We start from the raw sequence: 26,083 nt of genomic DNA on the forward strand, positions 1-26,083 counted from the left end.
GAGTACCAACAAAACCGCCCTTGTATTTAGTCATTATTTACTAAAATGTCGCTACTAATTTTGGCATTTTCATTAGTGACAAAATTTGCAGTTGAATCTATTTCAAAAAACAATAATTGTGCTTAAGAAAAGAAAAACAGTCTTTCCAATCAAATATTTTCATACCTCAGATTATAAATAATGCTTCAAGTTATTTTGTACCAGTTTAAAGAAAAATAAATAAAAATATCTATAAAAAATTGAACTTTAAATGTATAAAAAATCATTTTTATTTCTTATTCTCATCTAAAACATAATTTTTAAATCTAGAAATTATTTTTATTTCAGAAAATCACTAACATGACATAATATATATATTTATTTATTGGAAGCTATTAAATGGTGAGTTGAGACTTATGTTAATGGCAGTTCTTTTTGGAATAATGCTAATGGCATATTCAATAATGAAAATAATAATAATAACATTAGGGGTAAAACAGGAATTTCACTATTTCAGTGAAACAAAGTCAGAAATGGAAGCTTCTTTTCCTTCTGCTTCTCCTCTCTGTCTAAATGAGTCATCTGTTTTTTTTTTTCTAAATTAAAATTTAATTTTTGACTTTCCAATGTGATAAATCTCTGTTCTCACAAATTATAAAGCTTTGATCTTTACTTCTAAATCCTCAAAACAATTAGATTTTTTTTATTGACAATTATTTGCTGATCATTTCTCTTTTCTGGGTAAGTTTCTTTTCAATTTTTGGCTTCTGGGTTTTTGTTTTCTTATTTAATTTTGATATGGGTTGGTTTTAATTTCCCCAAATTTACTTTTTCTAGAAAGTTTTTGGTTAATCTGACTTTTGGGTCTTTTCAGGTTCAATGCTATGAACTTTCCCTTTTCTAGTTTGCTTTAGTTAAGTTGATCTTGTTTTTGTTTGAGTTGATTTTGACTCTGTTGATTAGAATTAAGACTTGGATTCATCTTGACTTTACTTAATTTTTCATAATTTAGCATTTTCTTAATTATATATATGAAATTTCTTTATATATTAAATATTTGGGTTTGTTTTGTAGCTGAAGAATTGCTTCTAACATTAATCTATTAGGTCATTTATAAATAAAAAACCAAACTTGAAGGTTTTGTTTTAATTGAAGAACAATTTTGATGTTATCTGTGTTTAATTCTGTAATGTATTAGCTTTCATGTTCATGTACTTGGGATTTTCTTTGATGCCATGTATTGTGGTTTGTAATGTATTAGCTGAATCTAGCCCAGTTTCAATCTCGTTTAATTTTGTTATTTACTGGTTTGATCAAGTGTAACTACAATATCCTCATGATGAATTATGTATGTATATATATATGTCTTTTCCTCCTTATTTGTTTTGATATCGTGTTTGTGATCCACCTTCGAAATGGTTGTTATTAATGGAAATGTTGATATTTTCAGATTCTTCTTTCTTAATAACTATTCCCTACCATCAACCGAGATGCGTGCACCGTCACTTCTTGCACAATGCTTGCCGGGTTTAGTGCCTCAAGACCGAGGAAGCCAAAGCATGTCTACTACATCAGAGAGAGATGTCCATCTCTCGTCTCCGGCTGTGGAGATTCTCCCCTCAAAGGTGCTTTTCATCTCCCTAGCAAGATAAATTTGTGGAATTTAAATGTGTTACTAATGCATAGATGATCGACTACCATCCGCATAGATGTTTTCTTTTATGCGAGTGACTCGGTGGTGATTAAATTTGCTTTCAAAATTAAAGACATTCGAATATTGTGCAGACAGCTCATCCTTATAAGTATGCTGGGGATAATGTAGACCTGCAAGGACTCAATGTGTTCAAGGTGAGTTGACTCATTGTTTTATCCGTGTATCTTCCTTCTCTTTTCTCGCTCAGATATTGTGTTCATATGTATGGTGGTGGTGGTCATCTAAAAAACAAGCTTAGCATATGCTTACTGATGTGTTTCCGACCTTCTACAGGGAAGAATTAGTGTTGCTGATATTATTGGTTTCACCGGTTCTGAACTGATATCGTCAAAACCTGAGGGTAAGCTAGTTATGCACTACATTTTATCGAACCATACATTTTATTTAATATTTTATTGTTACAAAGTATGATGACAGTTCAAGTGTTTACTTGCCAAATTGATCAGTTGTATAAAATAATTTTGTTTTTCAGGGTTTCTGAAATCTTGGGACAGCTCTATCGATCTTGTTAACATCCTTAAGCATGAGATTCGTGATGGACAATTGAGCTTTAGAGGGAAAAGGGTGCTTGAGGTAATTTAATCATAGAAAAATCCGAATACGTAAGCAATCACTGCAAGTAGCATTTGTTTTTATTTCTTTTGAATTCCTTTTAACTATTAAACACAATATATCGCCGCTTTCATTTTCTTTATAGAAAAATATGTTTTAAGTTGCCGTGCTCTTGTGCTTCTCCGAAAGTTATTGTTTCGTTTATAGAATAAAATCTTAAGGAATTAATCTGTTGGTTTTGTAGCTTTTGATGTAGAATGTGAGCTAATCATCTTATTCAATAACTTTTACAGTTGGGTTGTGGCTATGGACTTCCCGGGATTTTTGCTTGTTTGAAGGTATTCTTCTTCATTGATCTTAGATTATTCCACCTATGTACCGTGTCTCTTTCTTTTTACTAATTCTATAAGATCTCAATTCTATCAACTATTAATAGATTGGGAATTGTATACGTATGTATATAATCTATGTTACTCGGGTTTGGGTATATCCAAGATTTCCATCCATTCGGAGGGCCTTTGGAGGATTATATCCCCATAGCCATATCTAGATATATCTCGGGCAAGAATACTTCAAGAAAAATGAAAAGTCGTAAAGGGCTGGTGGGTGGGTTGGGGAGGGAGTCCGGTATATGAGAGCAACCGGCTTGTACCATACTCTGGAAAATAGTCGAGCAATTTTATTTTTATGAAGGATCTAGTTGAACTCCATTTATTCATTCCTGGTACAGGGTGCTTGTACAATGCACTTTCAAGACCTCAGTGCAGAGACTATTCGTTGTGCTACCATACCCAATGTTCTTGCAAACCTTGAGCAAGCCAGGGACAGGCAAAGTCGACAGCCGGAGAGTCCTTTGACTCCATCTAGACAAACTCTTGCCCCAACAGTGCGCTTCTATGCTGGGGATTGGGAAGAACTCCCCTCTGTATTATCCGTTGTTCGAAATGATGTATCTGAAATGACTCCAGGACTGAGCTTTAGCTTCTCCGAGGAGGATTTCTTGGATGGCTGCAGCAGCCAAGATGGTAGCATTTTAGCACAAGAACTTTCGTTGAGGAGATCGAGAAGACTTTCGAGAAGTCGTGCATGGGAAAGAGCTAGTGAAACAGATCAAGGAGAAGGCGGTTATGATGTTATTTTGATGACTGAAATTCCATACCCGATGTCATCATTGAAGAAATTATACGCACTGATTAAGAAGGTTAGTTTCTTAATTTCGCATAAGGAAAGAAGAAAACCTTTGTATTTATCATGTCCTTGTTAGTAAAAGTATCATGGAGGCCTTTATACTAGGAGTCAGATTGCATTTTATCCCCTTTACTCAAAAAATGGGCAAATTAGTCTTTATACGATAGATGAAAGAGCAAACTGGTCATTTCTATTAAAAAATTCATCCATTTCTATTGTTAAAAACTAGTGTTGTTGATGAAATTACTAGACAGTTACATGTACCTCATGCTAACGTACAAAGACTAGTTTTAAATAATAGAAATGGATGAAATTTTTAACAAAAGGATTAAATTGCTCTTCAATCTAGTGTCAAAGACTAAATTTGCCAATTTTTGAGTAAAGGGACAAAATACAATCCGACTTCTAGCACAATGGCATCCATAGTACTTTTACTCTCCCTGTCTGTTTATAAACAATGCAATTGAAGCAACATTGGCATCCCGAAAAACTCATGATTTGAAGTAAGGGTGTATATGTATCGAGTTGTATATCACACCCGGAGCCTTGATGCCATTGCATTGATCGACTTCCCCTCTTTACAATGTCTTTAAACTCCACATTTTGACATGATTTATCATTTTCAACCATGATCACGAACAACCAGTGTCTGAGGCCACCGTACGGAGTAGTATACTTAGCAACAAAGAAGAACTATGTCGGCTTCAACACGGCAGCAAGACACCTCAGGAGCCTAGTAGATGAAGAAGGCATTTTTGGAGCACATTTGATCAAAGAAGTGAGTGATAGAGATATCTGGAAGTTTTTTCTCAAGTGAGTGACAAAGTTTCAGTATCATGGAAAGAACAAAAATGGCTGCTGAAGTGATTGCAAACATTGTGTTTTAGTTTTTCTATGGTAATTGGTGTTAGCAAAATACAAATATAAGAAAATTGTTTCAATTCTTTTAGTAGCAATAATGAGGTTGGGACATTTGAGAAGAATTAGTGCAGGCTAATTTTGCTACGTATTTCTTTTTTTTGGTCATATTTTGTTTCATTTTAATTGTAAATCAAATTTTAGTTAATTTTAAGTCTTGACTTTAATGTTCATTTTCATATATATATATATATATATATATATATATCTTATCACACGACAATCTCATATATATATATAAATAATATACAATAAACAATGAAATGTATGTTTAAAATTTATTAATTAAAATAACACTTAAAATATGTATGATATTAAAAGCATAAATACGGTAAATAAACAATACTAAATTTACTACAATTATATATCATGATTTTGTCATTAATTGTGAGTTAGTATTGAGTTGACTTGCGATACTGACTCAATTAACATTATTAATACTGAAAATCCTATCACATGAATATGCGTATAAAAGTTGTGAATTTAAAACACAACTGTGCTTAAAAAGAATATACAATTGATATAAATAATAAATTATATATATTAAAACAAAATTATATAAAATATATTGGTATAAAACTTTAGTTGAGTTGTAAATTTAAGATTTTAATAATCTAATTGATTTTTCTTAAAAAGAAAAAAGATTAAAATACTCTTAAATAATATAAAATTTTTAATTACAAAAAAATATTTTTGTAATTTTAATTTTTTTATCGAGTGAACCTATTGAAAGAGACTCCAACTTAGTTAAAGATTTAATAAACAGTTAGTATATATATATATATATATTTATATATATGATTTTATTGTTGAGTTGATGATTTTGTTGTTGAGTTGCTTAAGGACCTTTCATGGGTTAATCAACGGATTGTACTCTCATATTCATATCTATATATCTGAATATTTCATGAAAATGAAAAAAAAAGAGAGTAAGAATCGAGATAACAGGTGTTAAATTACTTTTTAAGACCTGAGCTTGTCAACTATTTTCATATTGGAACTTAAAATTTTTTTTTATCCAAGTTAGACCTTGATTTGGAACTTAAATTTTTTTATCCAAGTTAGACTTTAATTTTACAGTTTGAACTTTTCTTTTGTCCAAGTTAGTATCTAATATTTTCTTAAAAACTCTAAAATTCAAACCCTAACGTGAGAATAATTGCTAAGCTTAGGCCTCGATATGGGAACGTTTATCGAGTTTAAGGACTAACTTGGACAAAAGTTTAAGCCTTGATGGGGAAAAATTATAAAGTTCAGGGCTTAACTTGAACTAAAAACGGTTCATGCCACAATGTGAAAATAGTTGTCAAGTTCAAACCCCAAATAATGATTTAACCCATAAAAAAAACATACTCCAAGGTTTCACAATATGATCAAATTGATTATTGAAAGAAGTCTCCCAAGTAAAATAGACCATCAAACTATAAACATCCACTGAACTAAGCAAAGCTAAACACATGCCTCTATGTTTAAAGGAACTTGTCAATGTTGTCTTTTGCTAAATGAAATGGTAAGAAATACAGATCAGTGCAAGAAGACACCAAACTATACAACTACGATAGGCATCGTAAACATACGCATGTAATAAGCCGCTAGACGCGGGTTTGAAAGAATGGTCTTAGTTGTTGCAAACTTTCATTCATTGAAAAAGGAAGTTTACTGGATTTAGATGTTCTAACATCTTCACGGTAGGAACTGTGTAGTTGCAAATAAACAAAGGGAGAAATTGTAGAAGTAGGTGGTTGTTATGAATCAACCTGCCTTTGGCTTTCACTTAATCTTCTCCAAACCATCCTCCCGCAGTGCATCACGGTCAAGATTGCCATTAAGAAGAGAAGAGGAATCCCAATAACGCAGCCACCGTATGCAAAATTTATCAAAGTCTGGAGGAAAGATGTCAGTAAGAATCATTCACAACTTGCAAAAGTTGGTAAAAATATCATAGAGACCCCCTGTACAAGATTGCATTTTGCTCTCTCTACTCAAAAGATGCGCAAATTAGTCCATTCTGTAAAAAATTCATCTATGGCGTGCCTGATGGAATAACCAAACAATGACATGGTGTGCTGCGTGTACGGCATGCTGATGCACAGAGACCGGGTTTTAACAGTGGAAATGGATGAAATTTTTAATAGAAGGACCAGTTTGCTTTTTGATCTAACGTACAGAGACTATTTTGCCCATTTTTTTAGTAGAGGGGCCAAAATGCAATCTGACTACTACAAGGGCCTCCTTGGTATTTTTACCGCAAAAGTTCAAAGTACAGCTCAAGTTATATGATAGAAGTGAGCTAATTTTGACAGTACAAGAGGGCAAATTACAAACAAGCATAGTAAATCATCTACTGTTAAATCGTTCAACAGGCATGGAATAAGTATAAACTCATGAAGCTACTTCACCAAATTCATTTTTTCCTAAAACTCCACGCATTTAAGTAATACTAATCTGACAAAGGTATTTATAACAAACTGAACCGACAAAAAACATCCACCGGCCTTAAAATTCAAATCCAAAACTGTCTATTCCAAAATTTCCTTCACGCATTTCAACAAGAAGATAGATTATAGATATTATCAGTTATTTTAAGCCTTGATGTTGCATGGCTTGAATGAACTAGACTACATGGATGCTGAACAATTGCTGTTCAACGATTTGCAAATTATTGGACATAGTAAGGTTCCGAAACCGAACATGAAGGTGTGGCATAAACATGTGAACAATAGTAGAATATTACCATCATTCCAGCAGCAAGATGAACCGAGGGAACAAAGAGTTGGTCCACTTTATTCCCTTCAGCATAGCCATTAAACGCAATAACCATTGAGAAAGTGTGGACCGTTACGAACGCGAGAGCAATGATTGCTGCAATGTTAGATAAAAGCTATTAGACAACATAAATTTAGCTTCAAATCCAATTTTTTACATAGTTCTTAATAGTAGCCAATCCACAAAGAAAATTTAGACCCAACTATGTGTTCCATGAAAAGAACAGTGTCTCTATACTGCAGATAGAGGTATGCTTGATGCAATAATGCCAATTGGAAATACATGAATATGCATGTGACAAATTATAAAAAGAAAAGGGATAACTCACCAGAAACAAGGAAAAATGGTATCTGTGAACACCTATCAACAAAATAAGTTGCTGGACCAAATGCTGGTGTTAAGAGGCTAAGACAAAAGAATACTGCATGTGCCACACCGTGACCTAACCCACCAGCTGATGCAGTTAACGGAAACTTGATATCAGTGCATATATCAAATTAGCAAGAAATAATGTTACGAAAAGAAAATAAAAAGGGCATAAATACAATCTATTATTTCCAAAAAAGCCAACGAGAACAAGGGAAAAGAGGGATCATAGTATGACTAGAGTTACGCTTCTGATCTATATTGCCATTGAACATGCTTTTGTACAACATGATGCTTCTCTAGAATTAAAGCTTACTATGAGTTAGCTCACTAAAGGTCTGATAGAATAACTAAGAGGAGATATTTTACAAAATAAGGTAAAAGTTAACCTTTACTCCGTCCTACAACTCGGCACAGTCAACTCCTAAGCAAGTGAAAAACAGTAATTTAGACAATGTGAAAGATATACGAGAGCCTCTTCCGATCTTACCAAGAGCAATTTGCATCTTATCAGTTAGATACAAGCGTGGCTTTGAGACCCTATCAGCAAAAGCATCCAATATGTCTTCTAACCTCCTGAGAAATATCAAAATGCAAGCATATATCGAACCGTGCAAAACATAATATCATATTCAAGCAGTCAAGTACACAGACACTATACAACTAATCAAAGACCCCTTTTATGCATTTGGCTCATTGGAAGGTGCATATAACCCCTATTCATGAACCACAGTTCAAAGCATTTTACCTAGTTGAGCTTAGCATTTCAATATTCTTTTTCCTCTTCTAAATATCACTATGATTGATTATGAAAGAAATTAAGAACACAAAAAGGGGAGTGGTAATAGCAATTGGCTTACTTATAAACTTTCCAGAAAAGAAGGCGAAGACCTTCTTGAAAAGCAATTGATGAGAATATAAGTATTGCAAAAGGCCACCATGTTGTTGAATTCAAAGGAAGGAAAGCTCTCCAAATTCCAGATAATATTATCAAACTTATAAGCCAAACCAATGTACTGCATTATCAATAAACCAAAAATTTTAAGTTTCAATTTTGAAGTGACTAACAAATTGAGAATTGAAAAATAGATGAAACCCAGAGTTGGGTTCTGTTGGTAAGTGAGAAAATGAGGGAAACCTGGAGAGGAGAGTGAGGATCAAGAAGGGCTTTTTGGAGATAAAAGCGATGAAAAGGGAGAGAGACGGTCCTAACGCTACCAAAGCGTACCCGATCCCAGCCGCTACCGTCATTGGTTTTCTCTGATTCTTCTAGTTTTCTATGTTTTGATGATTTTACTTGACATGGAATTGGGGATTTGGGAAGGTTTTAAGATTTCAAGCTTTGTTCAATGGAAAAAAAAAAAACAGAAATGTGGTCATTTTGCCTCTTTTTTTTTTTTCTGAAAATTTCCTCAGGGGTAATAAAAGTTTTTGAAGATTTCAATATAGTCCTTCCGATTTCCTTTACTACAAAATTTGATGTAGGCATAAAAGAATTTGGTAAATTGCACCCAATGTCGCTAAGCTATTAGTAAGTTTATCTTTTGGTGACTCAACTTCAAAAAGTTACAAAATGATTACTGAACTATTCAAAAATTTTTATTAAAGTCATTGGATTGTTAAATAGTTTTTCTTTTTTTAAAGTCTTGCTAGTGAGCTCCAGGCAATGATTTGGCAATTGATACGGTAGATTAGTACCTATCGATAAGTAGAAAAGCATATCTTAGACCCAAGTCGATCTAATCGTTAATGGTGGAGATCGAAGAAGAAAATTGTTTGGATTTTGGTTTGTGGATTCATGACATTCAACAACAATTTTAACAGTCCAATGACTTGAACAAAAACTTTCGAATAGTTTAGTGGCCATTTTAGATCTTTTTGAAGTTGAGTGACCAGAATGTAAACTTACCAATAATTCAATGATCTTGAATGTAGTTTACCCAAAAGAAAATTTATGAAAAAAATTTAAGACTAAACCTTTCCTACAGTAAAATAAGATTTAACCCAATAATAATATTTTAATAAGAAACACAACTCCCACAAAGAGTGTATAGGAAGGGACAGCATCAACACAAGGGTTGACCCTTATGGGACTAGAGTTTATCGCCTCTCGCTTTTAAACCAGGTCTATTGAGCCTCGTCCTGCATCGAGTCAATTATATGTATTATTTGATCTCTAAATCAACTCATACAATTTATCCAACCTAATAAATATATTTCTTAGGCCCAAAAATATCATTTGTTCATTTATGAAATTAAACCAATTAAATTAGTTTCTCAATTCAGTTCTAATTTCGTTGAAGTTATGATAACTTTTCCATACTAAAATCTATTAACAAATTAATTTAATTAACTTGTTCTCATGAAACTATGATGATCTAATTAATTTAATTTTTAATTCGACCAATTATTTAATTATAAATTAATTAAATAATAATTAGAATAAATTAATTTAATTACCAAGTCATCTCTTGTTCATAGCAAGAAAACAAATTCACTGCAGATAGTGATACATGTGATCTATTTCTCTAATTTATCATTTCACATTTTCATATCATTGATTAATACAAACCATCAATGTTATACTGAGCTAGTAAAATGATCGATTGAACATATATAATTAGGGGCTTAAATAATTTTTAATTAAGTTTCGACTCTTCATATATTAATTATAATATTATTTAGTTATGGAGTCATTCCATTAAAGTATCATGATTGAGCTCTACCTATTATATACCATTATGAAAACTATTTATCAAAGTGCTTGTCTAAAGACCTTTTCATATGTGTATTACCCTCGTAGGATATTCTTAATTTCTTTGGGATAAAATTCGTTCTTCCAATATGATCTTATTTTATCTCATGGTAACCATCACAACTTCCTTCATGAAAAATCAGTTACTAACAAATAATAATTAAATCATTCGTCTTAGGTAAAATGAGCCATGACCATGTTACTTTTCATCTATATGTAATGCCTACGAATGAATATTATTTACCCTTTATTAAGCTATGAATTTCACTATTGTAAGTGAAACTATGTCATGTAGAAATCACACACACAACATACCAACTTTTGGCTCTATTTCCAATTGAACTCAGGCTATCAATACATCAAAACATTTGAGCCACGCTATGAACGTCACAAATTAATATTTGGTGACCAAAATAAAAATTTATAAAAGTTCGGTGACCAAATATAATGGGCTTTTAACAACAGTGCCTAAAATATAAATATTTTAATTTTCAATGCCCAAACGAAAACTTAATAAAGTTTGATGATCAATTGTATAGTTTATCCTGGAAATAATTAATTAAAGTCATTAATTGCTATGTTAATGTTAATATAATATAAAAGAATTTCTAATAACTCTCTTTAACAAAATTACTTTCATTAACAAAGTGTTGGGTACAATGATAAAATACGTTGTATACTAGGGAAAATACATATTCAGACTTTAAAAACGATATTGTAAGAAGGAGCAACCACGAACCTCAAACATGGACAGTAAAACTATTTTCCTTACTATTTCTTTGGATATTATCTTTAAACCTATGAAAAGTTAATAGGTCTTTTATAACCCATCACTTCTCCATTTGGTGAAGTCTCTGCTCATCACATCTCTTGAATCACTCTCCCTTTTGCAATAGTAATCTCTCTCGTTCTTGTTTAATCCCACTGTGCTTTCATCTTATTATATGTCACCTATACTCATAGCTTCTGATTTTTTATATGCTGAAAAACCCTAGTTTCAGACGTGCAAACTGATGAATAAAACATGGTAAAGAAAAACCAGAGAAAGGAGGGAAAGAGGTCGGACGATGAAGCTCTTGCGGCTCGAAATCATAGATATTTCTTTGGATGTTGAAACCGAAAGCCGCCATGGCTGTGTTTCCCTACACTTTCTGGCCTAAGAATTCGATGATTTCTTCGTCTGTGGGAGAAAATCTGAAGCCTGTAAGAACCATCTTTTGACCTTTTGAAACTTCTTTTTTTTGTTCTTTTTTACCAAAAAGACAAATTTATCATTCAATAATACCAACCAGATTTATGAAACATATCTTATACGTATGAAAATGGTGTATTTCTAATTCAATTCCATACCAATTGTATATTCCAATCAGGACATAAAACTTTCTAATTTATTCAATTTAGTTTCTAGTTCGGGATTCAAATCCAATTCTTATCAATTCAGCTAAAGAGGCCATTAATACTTACCTCTAATTTCATGTAATGCAAAATGATATAAACATGCAACAATTAAAAGGTTCCTGAATTATAGTATTACAAATAAGAAATTCCAAGCTATTCGTCGAGGGCTTCAACTTTTTCTTTCCCTCTCGAGAAATTCAGGTCGACGTTAGTTATGGATTAACATAAACATACAAAATCATCAATAATCAACCAATTCACACTCAATTATTAATTTATACAATTTTTGTAATTTAATCAATTTAGTATCTAAAACTAGGACTAACATAAATTTAAAATTAAAACTCTAATTTGTACTCCGATTTCACCACTTTCCATTAGTGACCTTCTATTTCTTATTTTTACAATAATTTTTACAATTTATTCAGTTTAATCCCTAGTGTATGAAACTATCAATTAATTTTATAATTTAGTCTTTTTCACCTCTAAGATTAAAATCTATCAATTTAACACCTAAAACTTCAAGAAATCAACAATGAAAACTTCTTAAAAGTTTAACACATTTACAAATTCGCACATAGGCTAGTTAAATCAAACTTCCATAACCTCGAAAATATAAAAATTACTAGAAAATGATTAAATTAAACTAACCAATTGAAGATTTAAAATTTAAAACCCTAAGGTCGATTCTTCTCCTCCATGAATTTCGGTTTGGACGGATGAACACTAGAAATATTCTCTTTCCATCCACTTTGTTCAGTTTTCATAGTTAGATTAGTTTTTATTTATTTATTAATGTTTAATCATAGTTTAAGCTTTAATTAACTTTTATAAGTTATTTCATCCGCCAACATCTAGCCGTCCATTATTAGTATGAAAAAATGGTCTATTTGCTGTTTTATGCCTTAGATTAATTGCAATTTTAAGTCCTCAAGTCATTTTCTAATTAAAAATTTATAGCGATTGAACTTTATGATTTGATCCCTAAATCTTAATTAATCACTAAGTTGAAAAAAAATATAGATTCAATTTACGAAAATGAGGTCTCAGAACTAAATTTTTCGACACCATTAACTTTCAAGTTGCTACATATCTTCACTTATAAAATAAAGACTAAATTTATATTGGTTTAATTGGACTCAATTGATTCACCAAAAATCCATTTCCTTGAATTAATCAAAAATTGCTATGGATAAACCTTTAATTGATTTGTTCATTCACTAAGGGTGTGTTCTTTATTGCTTAAGTGATGAGTTTTTATATGAAAAAGTGCTTTTCCATGAAAAGCAATAAAGAACACATTCCATTTGGTACCAAATTTTTAACTTATTGCAAGTGCTTCTGAGTAGATGAAAAGCAGAAAAAATTAGCTTTTCCAGCTAAAAAGTGATTTTGGGCCGTTCTTTTACATTTTTAGCCACACATTTGAGAAAGAAAATAAGGCTGGTTCTTCTTTGTTGGTGCTGGTGTTCCCGACGACTACTTTTTTTCCTCCAAATTTTGTTCTCTGCTGGTGCTGGTGTTCCTCTGCTTGCTGGTTCTTTGTTATAATAAATTATTTAAAATTAATATTATATATTAAAATATTAACAATAAGTTATAATAAATTATTTTTTATATTTTTGCTAAAATATCATAATATTAATTAATTTGAACATTATTTAAATGCATATTTGTTACTTTATAACATCATATCTAAAATGGACATTTTATTATTCAAAAGCACTTTTTGACAGCAATACCAAACACTCAAATTTTTCAAAAGCACTTCTCAAAAGTACTTTTCTACAGCACTTTTCAAAAGCACATTTCAAAAGCAATGAAGAACTGGTCCTAAATCATACTTCTCAAATTGTCTAATTAATTAGTTGGAGGACTTTTCTGCTCAATTTTGCCTTGTTGTTGTCTTTGGTTACATTAGAGGGAGAAAAAGAACATATTTTGACTTAAAAGAATTACTAATAATGCTCTTTAATTTCTCATTTTTAATTTGCTACTTCTCCTTACTAAACTTTATTTACCATAAAAATTTAAATTGATTTGGGTAATCATTTAACTTAAAATAATATATTTTAAATTTTTAATAATTAGAGGTAATATATGACTAGTGGATTTGTGCCTTTTCATCATAGACACTTCCAAAAAATTGCATGTGCATGTGAGCCTAATTGTATATACATTGAGATGTACTTCCACTATATGGCGTGCACATGATCAAACTAGGAATCACTTTAATTTAGTGGCAATTAGTTTATATATTATCTTACATCAAACTAGCAATCACTTTCATTTAGTTGCAATTAGTCTTTATATTATATTAGAAGTGTTTGAAATTAATCAGTTTGAGTGAAATCAATTTGGGTCAAGTCGGATTTATTTTTTAAATGAATATATATTTTTTTAAACTATTGTTTTCGTTTAACTTTTCTTATTATACAATCACATTAATAATATATATATATGACGCATTATATTCGTATTTTTTTTATGTCATACCATATTTTAATTATTTTTATTGTGTCGTATAAATATTGTTATACAAAGTACAATAAGGTAGGGAGGATATTGTGGTGGTCCAAAAGAAGTAGGTTCACCTTAATAAGCTGAGAGTGGAAGAAAGACAAGAGGATAAGGAAGAGTAAATGATCAAGGATTGCTTAAAGGGAGAATGATCTCTTATTTATAGGAGAGGTCCTCTTGTTTGTTAGTATGACATGACAGGTCGTTACAAAAGAGTTTGTCATTATGGAGTACATGAGTGACGTGCATAGTGGGGCCCATTTTGTGATTCCTTCAGGCAGTACAAGATTGTTACATTCAGGTGTATTCCAGTGATCCTCAAAGGAAGTGTTCATACTGAAAAGCAGGTGGCTAAATGAAAGGAGGATGTTTTTTCTATATATCAACAAGCAACTCCACTACGGATGACTAATCTAGGAGACGGAATAATTGAGGACATCTCGACAGATGGAACGTAAAGATCTACCCTCATATCTCTAATTGGAATTTTCTAAAGGCGACGTCTCTAACTCGAAGGGTGTTATAACAAATATATTTTGCCCCAAATTTAAGAGACAACATGGCTTGTAGGCACAAGACCAAGTCCAACATACATTGTTTTGGTCTTTGAAAACTGTTTTCTTCTACGTAATTATCAGCACGCCACCATTTTTTTTCTTCTCTTTGGATTCCTCTAATTTCAAAGTCAAGATCTTTACAAAAAGTTTACAGTCAATATATTTAATTAAGAAAAAAAAAGGAATTAGTAGCCTCTTAATTCTTGTTGCTATATACTTTTCTTTATGTTTTTTTCCAAGAGTTAGGTTAACGTCAGATTCATTATCGGACTGAGCTTAGCTGATTTAGGTTTAATAAATATTTTGTACTTTAATTTGACACTTCTTTTCTTTCTAATTTGGTATCTAAACTTTTTTTTGTCTAATTTAATACTTAAACTTAACACTTTTCCTAATTTAATACCTAAACTTGACACATTTTCTTAAGTTAGTACCTAAACTTGACACCTTTTCTTTTTGGGATTTAATTTGGTACCTAAACTTGACTCTTTTTCCTAATTTAGTACCTATTCTTTTTTTTTTGTTCTGTTTGGTACTTGACAAATGTTTTACAAATTACTCCAATATACTAATTTTTTTATGAGGTAGCAGAAATAATCAACGTATGACCGACATGTGACAGATGATATGATATTTTTGTATTCTATATGTTAAATTACTTTTAGTTTTATTTATTTAAGTCATTATTTTATTAATTAAAAGCAACGGATTAATTGGGGTTTTAAATTTTTTTCTTATTTAATATTAATTCATTAAGCATAGCTCGATACCTTTTTTTAACACGAATTTCCTCTAATACTAACAATATTTTTGTAGCATAACAAAAAAAAAATTTAACATTGTTAGCATTATGTGTAATTTGTATAACATGTAATAAATTTAGGTACCAAATTGAACCTAAAAAAGGCTTAGGTACCAAATTAGAAAAAAAAAAGAGTCAAGTTCATGTACTAATTTGGGCTAAAAAAAGTTTAGGTACCAAATTAGAAAAAAATGTCAAGTTCAGATACCAAATTTGGCCAAAAAAAGTTGAAGTACCAAATTAAAAAAAATGTCAAATTCAAATACCAAATGTTATATTAAGCCATTGATTTAGCTTCAAAATTTTATTTGAATTTAATTAAAAAATTTACGAATATTACTTAAATAAATATACAGAATTCCAAGTCAAATTTTGACTAATCCAACTCAAAATTAAATTTAAGAACTGAAAAAAGTTAACTTTATAATGGAATTCTTGCCCCTAAAACATTTTTCCTACCTCTATTATATATATTATTCACTTTTTTTATTTTTTATTTCTCAAGATATCTAACGAAGCGAGCCCAGTAATAATTCTCCACATTCTGTAAGCCCATTAAGGGGTAGATGCTGGTCACAAGTTTTAAAGCTACACCATACCCAAGACGAGGATTGAACCCTCGACCACTAATTAAGGCAGTAGAGACCCTTACTATCTTACTTAACTCCCGTAATTTAAAAGGAGTCTTGAACTACCTAAAGAGGCTCATTGATCTTTCATTTCACCAATTAAATTCAAGTTTAATGACAAAATTGAGATGTTGAGAATTTTTAAATTGTAAATTCGAATCTCATAAATGATATTATATTCAAAACTGAACCATCATTTTGTAACAAGTTATTGAAGTTTTTAAGGTCAAGCATGCATAAATGGAGACAACCTAAACAAATGTTAGGCAATGCAGGCCTAAATAAGAAGCTGAGTTTGAAACTAAAATTTGTATCTCAAAGTTACATCAATGGAGATTTGTTCCATCTCTTTTTCTCAGCTGTTGGGTTTTTATTCCACATACATCATTGTATGGGACAGTGAATTTATTAAATGCCCCCATATAATGCAAAAATCTAAAATTGATTCTCAAAATCAATTAGTATCTTCAGTAAATCTAAATATTTTGACCATTGACGACAAATACGTGTGAAAATTTGAGATTGGGGTTTTTTTTTTCTTTAAGGTGATGATGTTTTGGTCACTATTTGGACCAGTTGTTATAATGTTGTAAGGTCAAGTTATGTTCCTTTTTTTCTAAAGTTCAAGATTTTACTCAACATTAAATAAGATTCTTGATGATCTCTTCGAAAATTTGGTGATATTTTGTTTCACAATAATTCAGCTGAATCTTATTTTTTTTGATGATATATGCAAATATATTTTGGTTTACTTTTACTATTTAAATTATCAACTCCTTTGACTTAGAAAGGGTTCAAAATGTGAGTACAGGACACAATTTCATTGTATCAATGTTTATTGTAAAATTTTCGATTGAAGTTAGGCTAAAAATAGTAAAATTATGGACTTTTTTTCATCACATCTTTTATCGTCTATTTTTAATTATTTAATGACATTTTAGTATTTTTTTCATGGCATTGACACCTAATTTTGATTTTTGTTTACCTTGAACCTTAAACTTCGAACTCTGAGTCCCAAACTCAAACCTCGAACTTAAACCCTGAATTTGAACCGTGAACCCAAACCTTACCTTGAGTTCGAGGTTTAGGTTCAAGCTTCAAGATTTGGGTTCGGGGTTGAGGTTCTAAATTCAATGTTTTAGATTCGAGGTCCATGGTTTAGGATAAAAAAACTTACCAAAATTATGTGTCAATGAAATGAAAAAAGTGTTGAAATGTCATTAAATAATTGGAAAAGGGGCCATGGATGATGGGGTGGGAAGATAATAATTTCTCGTTAAAAATATGTTCTTAGTCTTGTATTTTTGGAGGACTTGATATTTATATTTTGTACTTAAAAATTTAAAATTTAAGTCTTTTTACATTTTTTTATTTAAAAATCTCACTCCAATTGTTAAAATGGTAAGTATATTCCATCAAAATTTGTTAATTTGACATGTTGATTAAGTTGCCCTCTTGTGATGTGACATATAATTGATAGAAAATAAACATGTTAAGTTGACAAATTTTAATGAAAACTATCAACGTCGATAATAATTGAACTAAAAATTTTAAGTTAAAAAAGTAAAATAATTGAATTTTTAACTTTCAAAGTATAACAACTATATCGCAAATTCTCAAAAAAATACTAGCAACTACTGAACTTTTGATCCACTATCATGCTTTTGTATGATTTAGACTTTTTTTGATCCACTGAGTTAATTATCATGTTTTTTTATTATTTATACTTGTTTTAATATATTAAATGTGATTGCAATGATTTGGTTGCATGTTATACACCTTTTGATGCATTTTTGATGCATTTTTAGGTATATGTCTTAAGACATGATATCTTTGTTTCAAGACATAAAATTTCAAAATTAAATTTATGAAATTGAGATGAAGTCTCGAGACATGGTGTCATTGTTTTGAGGCATAGTGATCGAAGTCTCGAAACATGACCTGCATTTTGTTAGTTTTAACCAAGATTCATAAATTGGCTCCGTGTTTGATCGCCTTGGACCCCATATTGTTGTATGTGGACTTGTTTGAGTTTATTTATGTTCATTTAACACTTGTATGATTTGTTAATAGTGTGTGCCACGCTTGTCTTGTTTTTAACTTCAGTGATTGATTTTAATAATTATTTGAGTTGCTTTGACAATGGATGCAATGTCTTGCATCCGCCCGGCTTCTAAATCAGGTGTAGGGTGTTATAGTTTAAGTCCCACGTTGTTCAAGTGTTGGGTTATCTACCTAAATATATATGAAGACTTGTCAGACATTCGAGAGGGTTTGGGTAAAAATATTAGGTCAGAAAAATGGAATTGAACTAAAGTAGTAGACTCGTATAAAATATACAATTTATATCATATGAAAATTAAAAATATTATATAATTAAAAAGTATGTAAATGGCTTATGTTTAAAATTTTAATAAAAATTTTTTTAAAACTCATATTTCCTGTAAAAATTATCTGTCGAACTACAACCATTTTCCTACTACATTGCTGGGGGTTGGGGTCATGGGCAGACACCATTTCTAGACCTAAGTTGAAACCGGAGGCAGATAAAGAAGAATGTCTCCATAAACCTTGATGAATCATTAGACAACCACCGTGTTGGCCGTTCTTTTTAATTTTGTGGACCAACATAAGGGAACATATAAATAGGAAATTAGGAGCAACTTGGACAAATCGCTTCGATATTGTCAAACTTGGCATATTATTTTGGATTGAGCAATGTGCGTCAATCATTATCATTAAGATTAATTACAGCCTATCTGGCTAAGATCAAATGACGTTGGAAATTTATATTCCAAATTGGATAATATTCTTTAACTTCTAACTCGGAGTTTTTTACTAATTATTCTACAAGTCCATCTAATTTGACGTTATTCAAATATGATCCAATTTTAATGTCATACATTTGCTCGTCGTGATAAACAATAGTGAAAAATCTATTACTCATTGTAGTCAAGTTGTACAGTATTACATCCAAGCAAGCATTTGGTCAAAATTTTGATACGATTCACAATCAAAATTCAGATTAAGTGTAATGGTAACGCACATTGCATTTCCAAGAGGAGAATGTAGGTTTCTTGAATCTTAGAGATCACGACATTATTGGGCTGGACAACCACGAACTCTGAACTTGGACCATAAAATGTATATGCATAATATAAAAAAACAACAACATATACACATGTATTTATTACAAGTAGGTTGAATTAATAAATTGCCCTCACAAACTATATTCACATTTGCATATTGATGCCTAAATTTTTTTTGATCAGAAGTACTTATATTACCCAAACTATTCCTCCTTTTAGAAAAAAAAACAACGAATTATATGTTATTGTACACTCACTTTAGTCACCTAACTTCGACAAGTTTTCGTTTTGGTCACCTAACTTATAATATTTCCATTTTAATGATTTGTTTCATTTTTTTTTTGTATGCAACAATATATCCTTTTCTATGACAACATAAGTACCTAGAATATAAGCCACTAATTGCTAATGTTTTAATCAAAAGGGGTGAGTAAATTTTTGAATTTCGAGCTAATCTAATCGAGTTATTCAATTTTTTCGAGTCAACTTGAATAAGTAATTCAGTTTATCGAGTACAAGTTCAGTTGAATTTTATAATTCGAATAACAGATTGGTGTAAATACTCCTTTGATCCCTGTAAATTTTAAAAATGAGCAAATTGTTCTCTCTCAACAGAAATTACAGAAAAAATCAAAATAAATTTCAAAATTTCAAAACATTTATAAAAATACAAAATTTCATAAAACTCTTTTAATTATAAAAATAAAAAGATAAAAATTCTAATGAATATATAAATAAGTATAAAAATTTTCAATATAATAATTTTGAACACCTAAACAAGTAAAGTACCGATTCAAGTTTATAATACTAAAGTATCTCATTATATTGTCACTAGATTTTAGTTTGACATATTTAATTTTTTAATTTAATTCAAATAATTTCACTTTATTCAATTCAACTTAAATTTCATTTCATTTTATTCGAATCAATAAAATTCAAATCGAGTTAAGATAATAAAGTGAGATAATCGAGTTAAAATGGTAAGTATATTCCATCAAAATTTGTTAATTTGACATGTTGATTAAGTTGCCCTCTTGTGATGTAACATATGATTGATAGAAAATAAACATGTTAAGTTGACAAATTTTAATGAAAACTACCAACGTCGATAATAATTGAACTAGAAGTTTTAAATTAAAAAAGTAGAATAATTGAATTTTTAACTTTAAAAGTATAACAACCATATCTCAAATTCTCAAAAAAAAAAAATACTAGCAACTACCGAACTTTTGATCCACTATCATGCTTTTGTATGATTTATACTTGTTTTAATATATTAAATGTGATTGCAATGATTTGGTTGCATGTTATACACGTTTAGATGCATTTTTGATGCATTTTTAGGTATATGTCTTAAGACATGGTATCTTTGTTTCAAGACATAAAATTTCAAAGTTAAATTTATGAAATTGAGATGAAGTCTTGAGACATGGTGTCATTGTTTTGAGGCATAGTGATCGAAGTCTCGAAACATGAACTGCATTTTGTTAGTTTTAACCAAGATTCATAAATTGGCACCGTGTTTGATCGCCTTGGACCCCATATTGTTGTATGTGGACTTGTTTGAGTTCATTTATGTTCATTTAACACTTGTGTTGACACCATTTTTTGGATGAAAAACGGGGTCGACTTGGGTTTTAAAAAAAATGAAACGGGAGTCGCCACCAATCCCTTTTTTTATGAGGTGTGATTGGATCACCTCGAAAAGTGGTTATTTTTAATAAACAGTTTGATTTTATTAAAACAACAAGTTTGGTCCACGAAATTCAGAAAAACCGGTTCGGGAGTCGGTTACGCACGAGGAAGGATTAGCACCCTCGATACGCCCAAAATTGGTACCTAGTTGATTACTTAATGTCTTAATGTCGAAGAGTGAAAACTTTGAAGAATTTAAAAATAGGATCCTTGTATTAAAACCTTGAAAATTTTCAGGAAAAGGGGGCATATTTCACGTTATTCGAGAAAGAGAATCATATCCAGTAAGTTAGGACACAATGTCTCGAATTCCCGATACGCGAATGAAAAATGCTTATGTAAAAGATATTTTAGCTATCTCGGGATTTAAAAAAGATATCACGCCCAGTAAGTTAGGACACGATCTTTTCTTAATTCTCGAGATCATTTAAAACTTGAGTTTGAAAAAATTCGTGTATTTAGATTTATTATGAAAATCGAAACTCAGTAAGTTAGGGTACGATCTTCTCGAATCTAAACACGAGAAATGCCATTTATTTAAACGAATTTTGATATACTGAGTAAAATAAAACATGATATCGTAATGAAAAGAATGCGAGAATAAATTATATTGTTGTTATGCATGGCAGAACCATAATGAATACAAAAGTGTAAAAATGATACGAGAAATAGCACAATACAAAATAAATAAAAGGTCAAATCTACAACATACAAAATAACAACGTATATAAACGAATAAAATTAAAACATTCATGAAAATAAAATAAATAAATAATGAATACAATTAAAAATGTAAAGAGATATATACATATACATATATATGTACATAGATATAAATTAAAATATGTATGTATATGTGAATTATAAAATATATATAATATATTTTAAAATATAAAGAATATATAAATATGTATGTATATAAAAAATATGTACATATACGTAGGTATATAAAAATTATGAAATATGAAGAATATAAACAAAATGTATATTTTTTGAAAGTATATATATATGTGTGTATATATAATAAAGGCGTATGAAAGCATATTTATATATGTAAGTATATAATAAAGGCGTATGAAAGCATATTTATATACATGTATTTAAAAAAATGTGTATAGATATCTATAGATGTGCAAAAGTATGAGTATTTATGTAGATGTTAAATAAGCTATAAAAATATATGTACGTTTGTATATATATAAAAATAAATTATTATAAGATATGGACATACATAATGTATATATATAGAATAAAAATGAAGAAATAAATATAAAGCTAATTAATATGTTAATATAATAGTAACAAATAAATAAAAGGTAAAAAAGGGAAAATAAAACTAATAATAATAATAATAATAATAATAATAAGCTAAATAATGAAATTGCTAAAACATGGTCTAAATCGAAATAAAAACGAAAATACTGGGCGAAATCGAAATAAAAAAGCAAAAAAGGATTAAATTGCAACTCGCGCCAAACAGAGAGGGACCAAAACAGAAAATAAACCGAAGCCCCCAAAACATAGCGCAGCAGTGGACTAACTTGAAACAAACATAAAACTTTGTGGCCAAATTAAAAATAAAAGAAAATAGCGAAAAGGGGCCAAATCGCGACAAGCTTCAAAGTCAGAGGGACTGCGCGCGCAAATAACCCATTCTAAGAAAACACGCGGATCCTCCCCCTTGGGTCGGGTCACCGCGCGGGTCATGGGGCTTAAACGACACCGTTTAATGGAGCCTTAAAATCCCCTAAAAAAAAACCTAGTTCCATATTCAGCAGCTCTAAAAAAAAGGCAGAGAACAGAGAGCCTTCATTCTTTCGCTTCAGCCCCCCCTGAACTCCGGCGCCGATCTCAACGGCAAGCCGCCGTGCGGTCACCGTAATCAAGGGCGCAGGTAAGGTTTCTTATCATTTTCTTTGTTTTTCTATTTTCGTTAAAAATTAAATAAAAACAACGATAAAAAAAAGGAAAAACGAAAGATTGAAATCTAAAAACCAGGAAATCACCTTGGTTTTCTTTTTATTTCTTAGTATTCATGAAAAGGGAGAAGGGCAAAGAAATCGAAAAAATGGCCTTTATAGCCGAGTATTACAATCGTTTTCTTCTCTCTTTTTTCATTTCTCTGTTGTTTCTTCTTTTTGCCCCTGGTTGTTGCGTGTTTGGTTTTTGTTTTGCAGGTGCTGCAGGTGCAAGTGGGTGAAGCGACGTGACCGTGGCGGTGTTGGTCAGAGGCGGCGGTGGCAGGGCAAGTGGGCTAGGTGCGGCGGCTAGGGTTAGGGGGCTAGGGTTTTCTTTTGTTTTTTTTTCTGAAAATGGATATTGGGGTTTTTAGGTTTTGGGCCGTGGGTTAGTTTGGGCTTGTTTTTGGGTCTGTTTGGGTAGTGGTTAATTGTTTTTTTTTCTGATTTGGGCCGGATTGGGTTAATATTTTTGGTACTAGGCCCGGGTAAAATTGGGTCTGTACAGCTGCCCCTCTTTGCTCGTTGTCGTGTAACGAGAACAAAGCAAAGACTAAGAAAGACCAATTTTGCCCGGTCTCGCCGAATCTTGACTTCTTGGTGCCCTTCTTCTTCAGGTAACCTCTTTCCAGTCCACTGTGTCTTGTTGCTTAGATCCACTCCACTGCAACTTCAGGAAGATAAGATTGATTTCTTTTGTCTGCTCCACTACTACTTAGGGAGATAAGACTTGTAATTTCCAACCTATCCCACTACTGGTCAGGGACATAGGACTTGTGGCTTAAATCTGTTTCCCTACACCTGGGGAAGATAAGATTCGTCGTTTTCGATCTGTTCCGCTAGTTCTTAGGAAGGCAATATCTGCTTCTTTAACCAGCTCCACTGCAACCGATGGAGGCAAGGCTTTGTTTTTGGTCTGCTTCGCTGTTAATGTAAGAAGGCAAGATCTGCTTCTTTAACCAGCTCCATTGCAACCGATGGAGGCAAGGCTTTGTTTTCGATTTGCTTCGCTGTCAATGCAAGAAGGCAAGACCTGCTTCTTTAACCAGCTCCACTACAACCGATGGAGGCAAGGCTTTGTTTTTGGTCTACTTCGCTGTTAATGTAGGAAGGCAAGACCTGCTTCTTTAACCAGCTCCACTGCAACCGGTGGAGGCAAGGCTTTGTTTTTGGTCTGCTTCACTATTAATGTAGGAAGGCAAGATCTTTTGTCTTCAACCAGCTCCATCACAACTGAGAGAAGCAAGGTTTGTGTCTTCGACCTGCTTCGCTGTCAATACAGGAAGGCAAGATCTGTTGTCTTCAACCAGCTCCGCTACAACTGAGAGAGGGAAGGTTTGTGTCTTCGACCTGCTTCGCTGTCAATACAAGAAGACAAGATCTGTTGTCTTCAACCAGCTCCGCTACAACCGAGAGAGGCAAGGTTTATGTCTTCGACCTGCTTCGCTGTCAATACAGGAAGGCAATATCTATTGTCTTCAACCAGCTCCACCACAACCGAGAGAGGCAAGGTTTGTGTCTTCGATCTACTTCGCTGTCAATTCAGGAAGGCAAGATCTGTTGTCTTCATTGATCTGTTCTCTGGGGAACATGACCTGTATGTTCTATTTTATGAACCTAATTGTGCCTAGTGATTAGGATGACATGATCAGAATGAATCAAATGCTCCTAACTAGATGTGTATGAATGACATTTGAATGAATGCAATATGTCATGAAAATGATTACTTAATGCTTAGGTTATCATCACGCAAAAGCTTATTAAGGCTTTATCACTGACGTGCTACAATGCCTTCTTGTTCGGCTGGCATATCCAAAGAAACACTTAATTTGATTGCCCCCCACTATGAACATCAAAGTTCAATCCACTAGGACATAAAATTTGTACCATCAATCTCCCACTGTAACCCAAGGGTAGAAAGATATGACTTTTCTCAATCTTCTCCTATCGCAATTTAAGGATACAGAATGTGAAGCTCTTTGGTCCTTTACCTCATTCCCAAGGTGTCATACCAAATGCTCATGCACAATTACAAAATTTCCTTCTCCGAGAAAACCCTTTTCTTATCACTTGGTGATCATTGCTTGTTTGTTCATTGAAGCTTTGTCACCAACACGACATCTTGTCATTTTATTCAATCAATATTTTGACGACAAAATCCAAAAGGATGATCTTAAATTAGACTCTTCCTTCTTAGATATTTCAACCTTTAAACTTAGTGTGTTCTAAACAATAGTCCTGTTTCAGGTTCTTGTATTTATTTAGAAACTTTTAGAGTAATATGCAAAACTTCCCTTGTGAAAGTTTTATTAGCCCATTAATCATTATTCTAATGCAACATTCTTGCAAAAATATCATAACGATGGATAAGATAGAATTAATTTGAGAGCATAGCCTGAAGTGGATAAATCATCAAGGATAGTAAGCTTAAAAAGGGAATTAATTGGGAACACGTATCTTGAAAAAGAATGAAGTAAAAAAATCGAAAAAAATTTCAATACAAATAGTATGAAGGTTAGGTGCCCCAGATATCGCAGCTTGAACTTCTCTGTACAAACTCTTTGAAAGACCATTCTGAGTTTGACATGTGTTTAGGAGATCTAGAAGACTTTGTCGATGCCCCAAGATGTTGCCTACCCTTTCCTATTGATTCAGGTATAGCAAGATCATCACATGCCCCGATCTGATCAAAACTTGAGCTACTCTGATCACCTCATGCCCCAATTTGATCCAAAATTTGAGTCGCCCTTTTCGGGTTTTCAACTCAAGCCCCTTTGGTCTCAAGGCGCCCTTTGCGGGTTTTCGGATTGGCCTCTCCTTTTTCTTTTTCTTTTTTTCTTCTTTTTTTTTGAAATATTCTTTGATTGCAGCTAAACTCATAAGATTAGACATGTCCTAGTTATCCTTTCTGATCAAGATTGATGCTTTTCCAGATAAGGCCATCCACACAAGGTCTTTTCCAGCTTAGCATGAAGCTCTTTTTGCATGAGAATGATCTTCCTTAATACCAGGTCCCCCTTCAAGGAATTTTCTAGGGCGAACCTTTTTTGTGAGCTCGCATCATTTGCTTTTGGCGCATTTGACCGTGATGGATAAATTTGACCATTCCTCTTCAATTAGGATTGGATCCAAAAAACTCAAAGAGAAGAAAAACCTCGACCTCAATAGGTGAAACTGCGATAAGCCAAAAAGAGGGC

The 26,083-nt window shown here is 31.8% G+C and overlaps 2 protein-coding genes and 1 long non-coding RNA gene across 3 annotated transcripts; 2 read left to right on the forward strand and 1 right to left on the reverse strand.

Annotated features, from left to right (window-relative positions):
• The first annotated feature begins 411 nt into the window (after positions 1-411).
• Positions 412-4,524, forward strand: LOC107934806 (uncharacterized). The gene is made up of 8 exons (XM_016867317.2): positions 412-720; positions 1,430-1,604; positions 1,765-1,827; positions 1,967-2,033; positions 2,166-2,266; positions 2,539-2,583; positions 2,976-3,446; positions 4,080-4,524. The coding sequence occupies exons 2-8, from the start codon at positions 1,470-1,472 to the stop codon at positions 4,248-4,250; spliced, it is 1,053 nt and encodes a 350-aa protein (XP_016722806.1). The 5' UTR covers positions 412-720; positions 1,430-1,469; the 3' UTR covers positions 4,251-4,524.
• A 1,187-nt stretch (positions 4,525-5,711) lies between these two features.
• LOC107934811 (gamma-secretase subunit APH1-like) lies at positions 5,712-8,954 on the reverse strand. The gene is made up of 6 exons (XM_016867324.2): positions 8,622-8,954; positions 8,344-8,499; positions 7,974-8,059; positions 7,446-7,571; positions 7,086-7,213; positions 5,712-6,234 (listed from the first exon to the last, which is right to left on the reverse strand). The coding sequence occupies exons 1-6, from the start codon at positions 8,732-8,734 to the stop codon at positions 6,097-6,099; spliced, it is 747 nt and encodes a 248-aa protein (XP_016722813.2). The 5' UTR covers positions 8,735-8,954; the 3' UTR covers positions 5,712-6,096.
• Positions 8,955-11,106: 2,152 nt separating this feature from the next.
• Positions 11,107-14,816, forward strand: LOC121214413 (uncharacterized). Its single transcript, XR_005910015.1, has 2 exons — positions 11,107-11,441; positions 14,181-14,816. It is a non-coding gene; the product is annotated as an uncharacterized lncRNA (long non-coding RNA).
• Positions 14,817-26,083: the final 11,267 nt, after the last annotated feature.

The sequence above is a fragment of the Gossypium hirsutum genome, chromosome D02 (assembly GCF_007990345.1).
Source record: "Gossypium hirsutum isolate 1008001.06 chromosome D02, Gossypium_hirsutum_v2.1, whole genome shotgun sequence".
Classification (NCBI taxonomy): domain Eukaryota; kingdom Viridiplantae; phylum Streptophyta; class Magnoliopsida; order Malvales; family Malvaceae; genus Gossypium; species Gossypium hirsutum.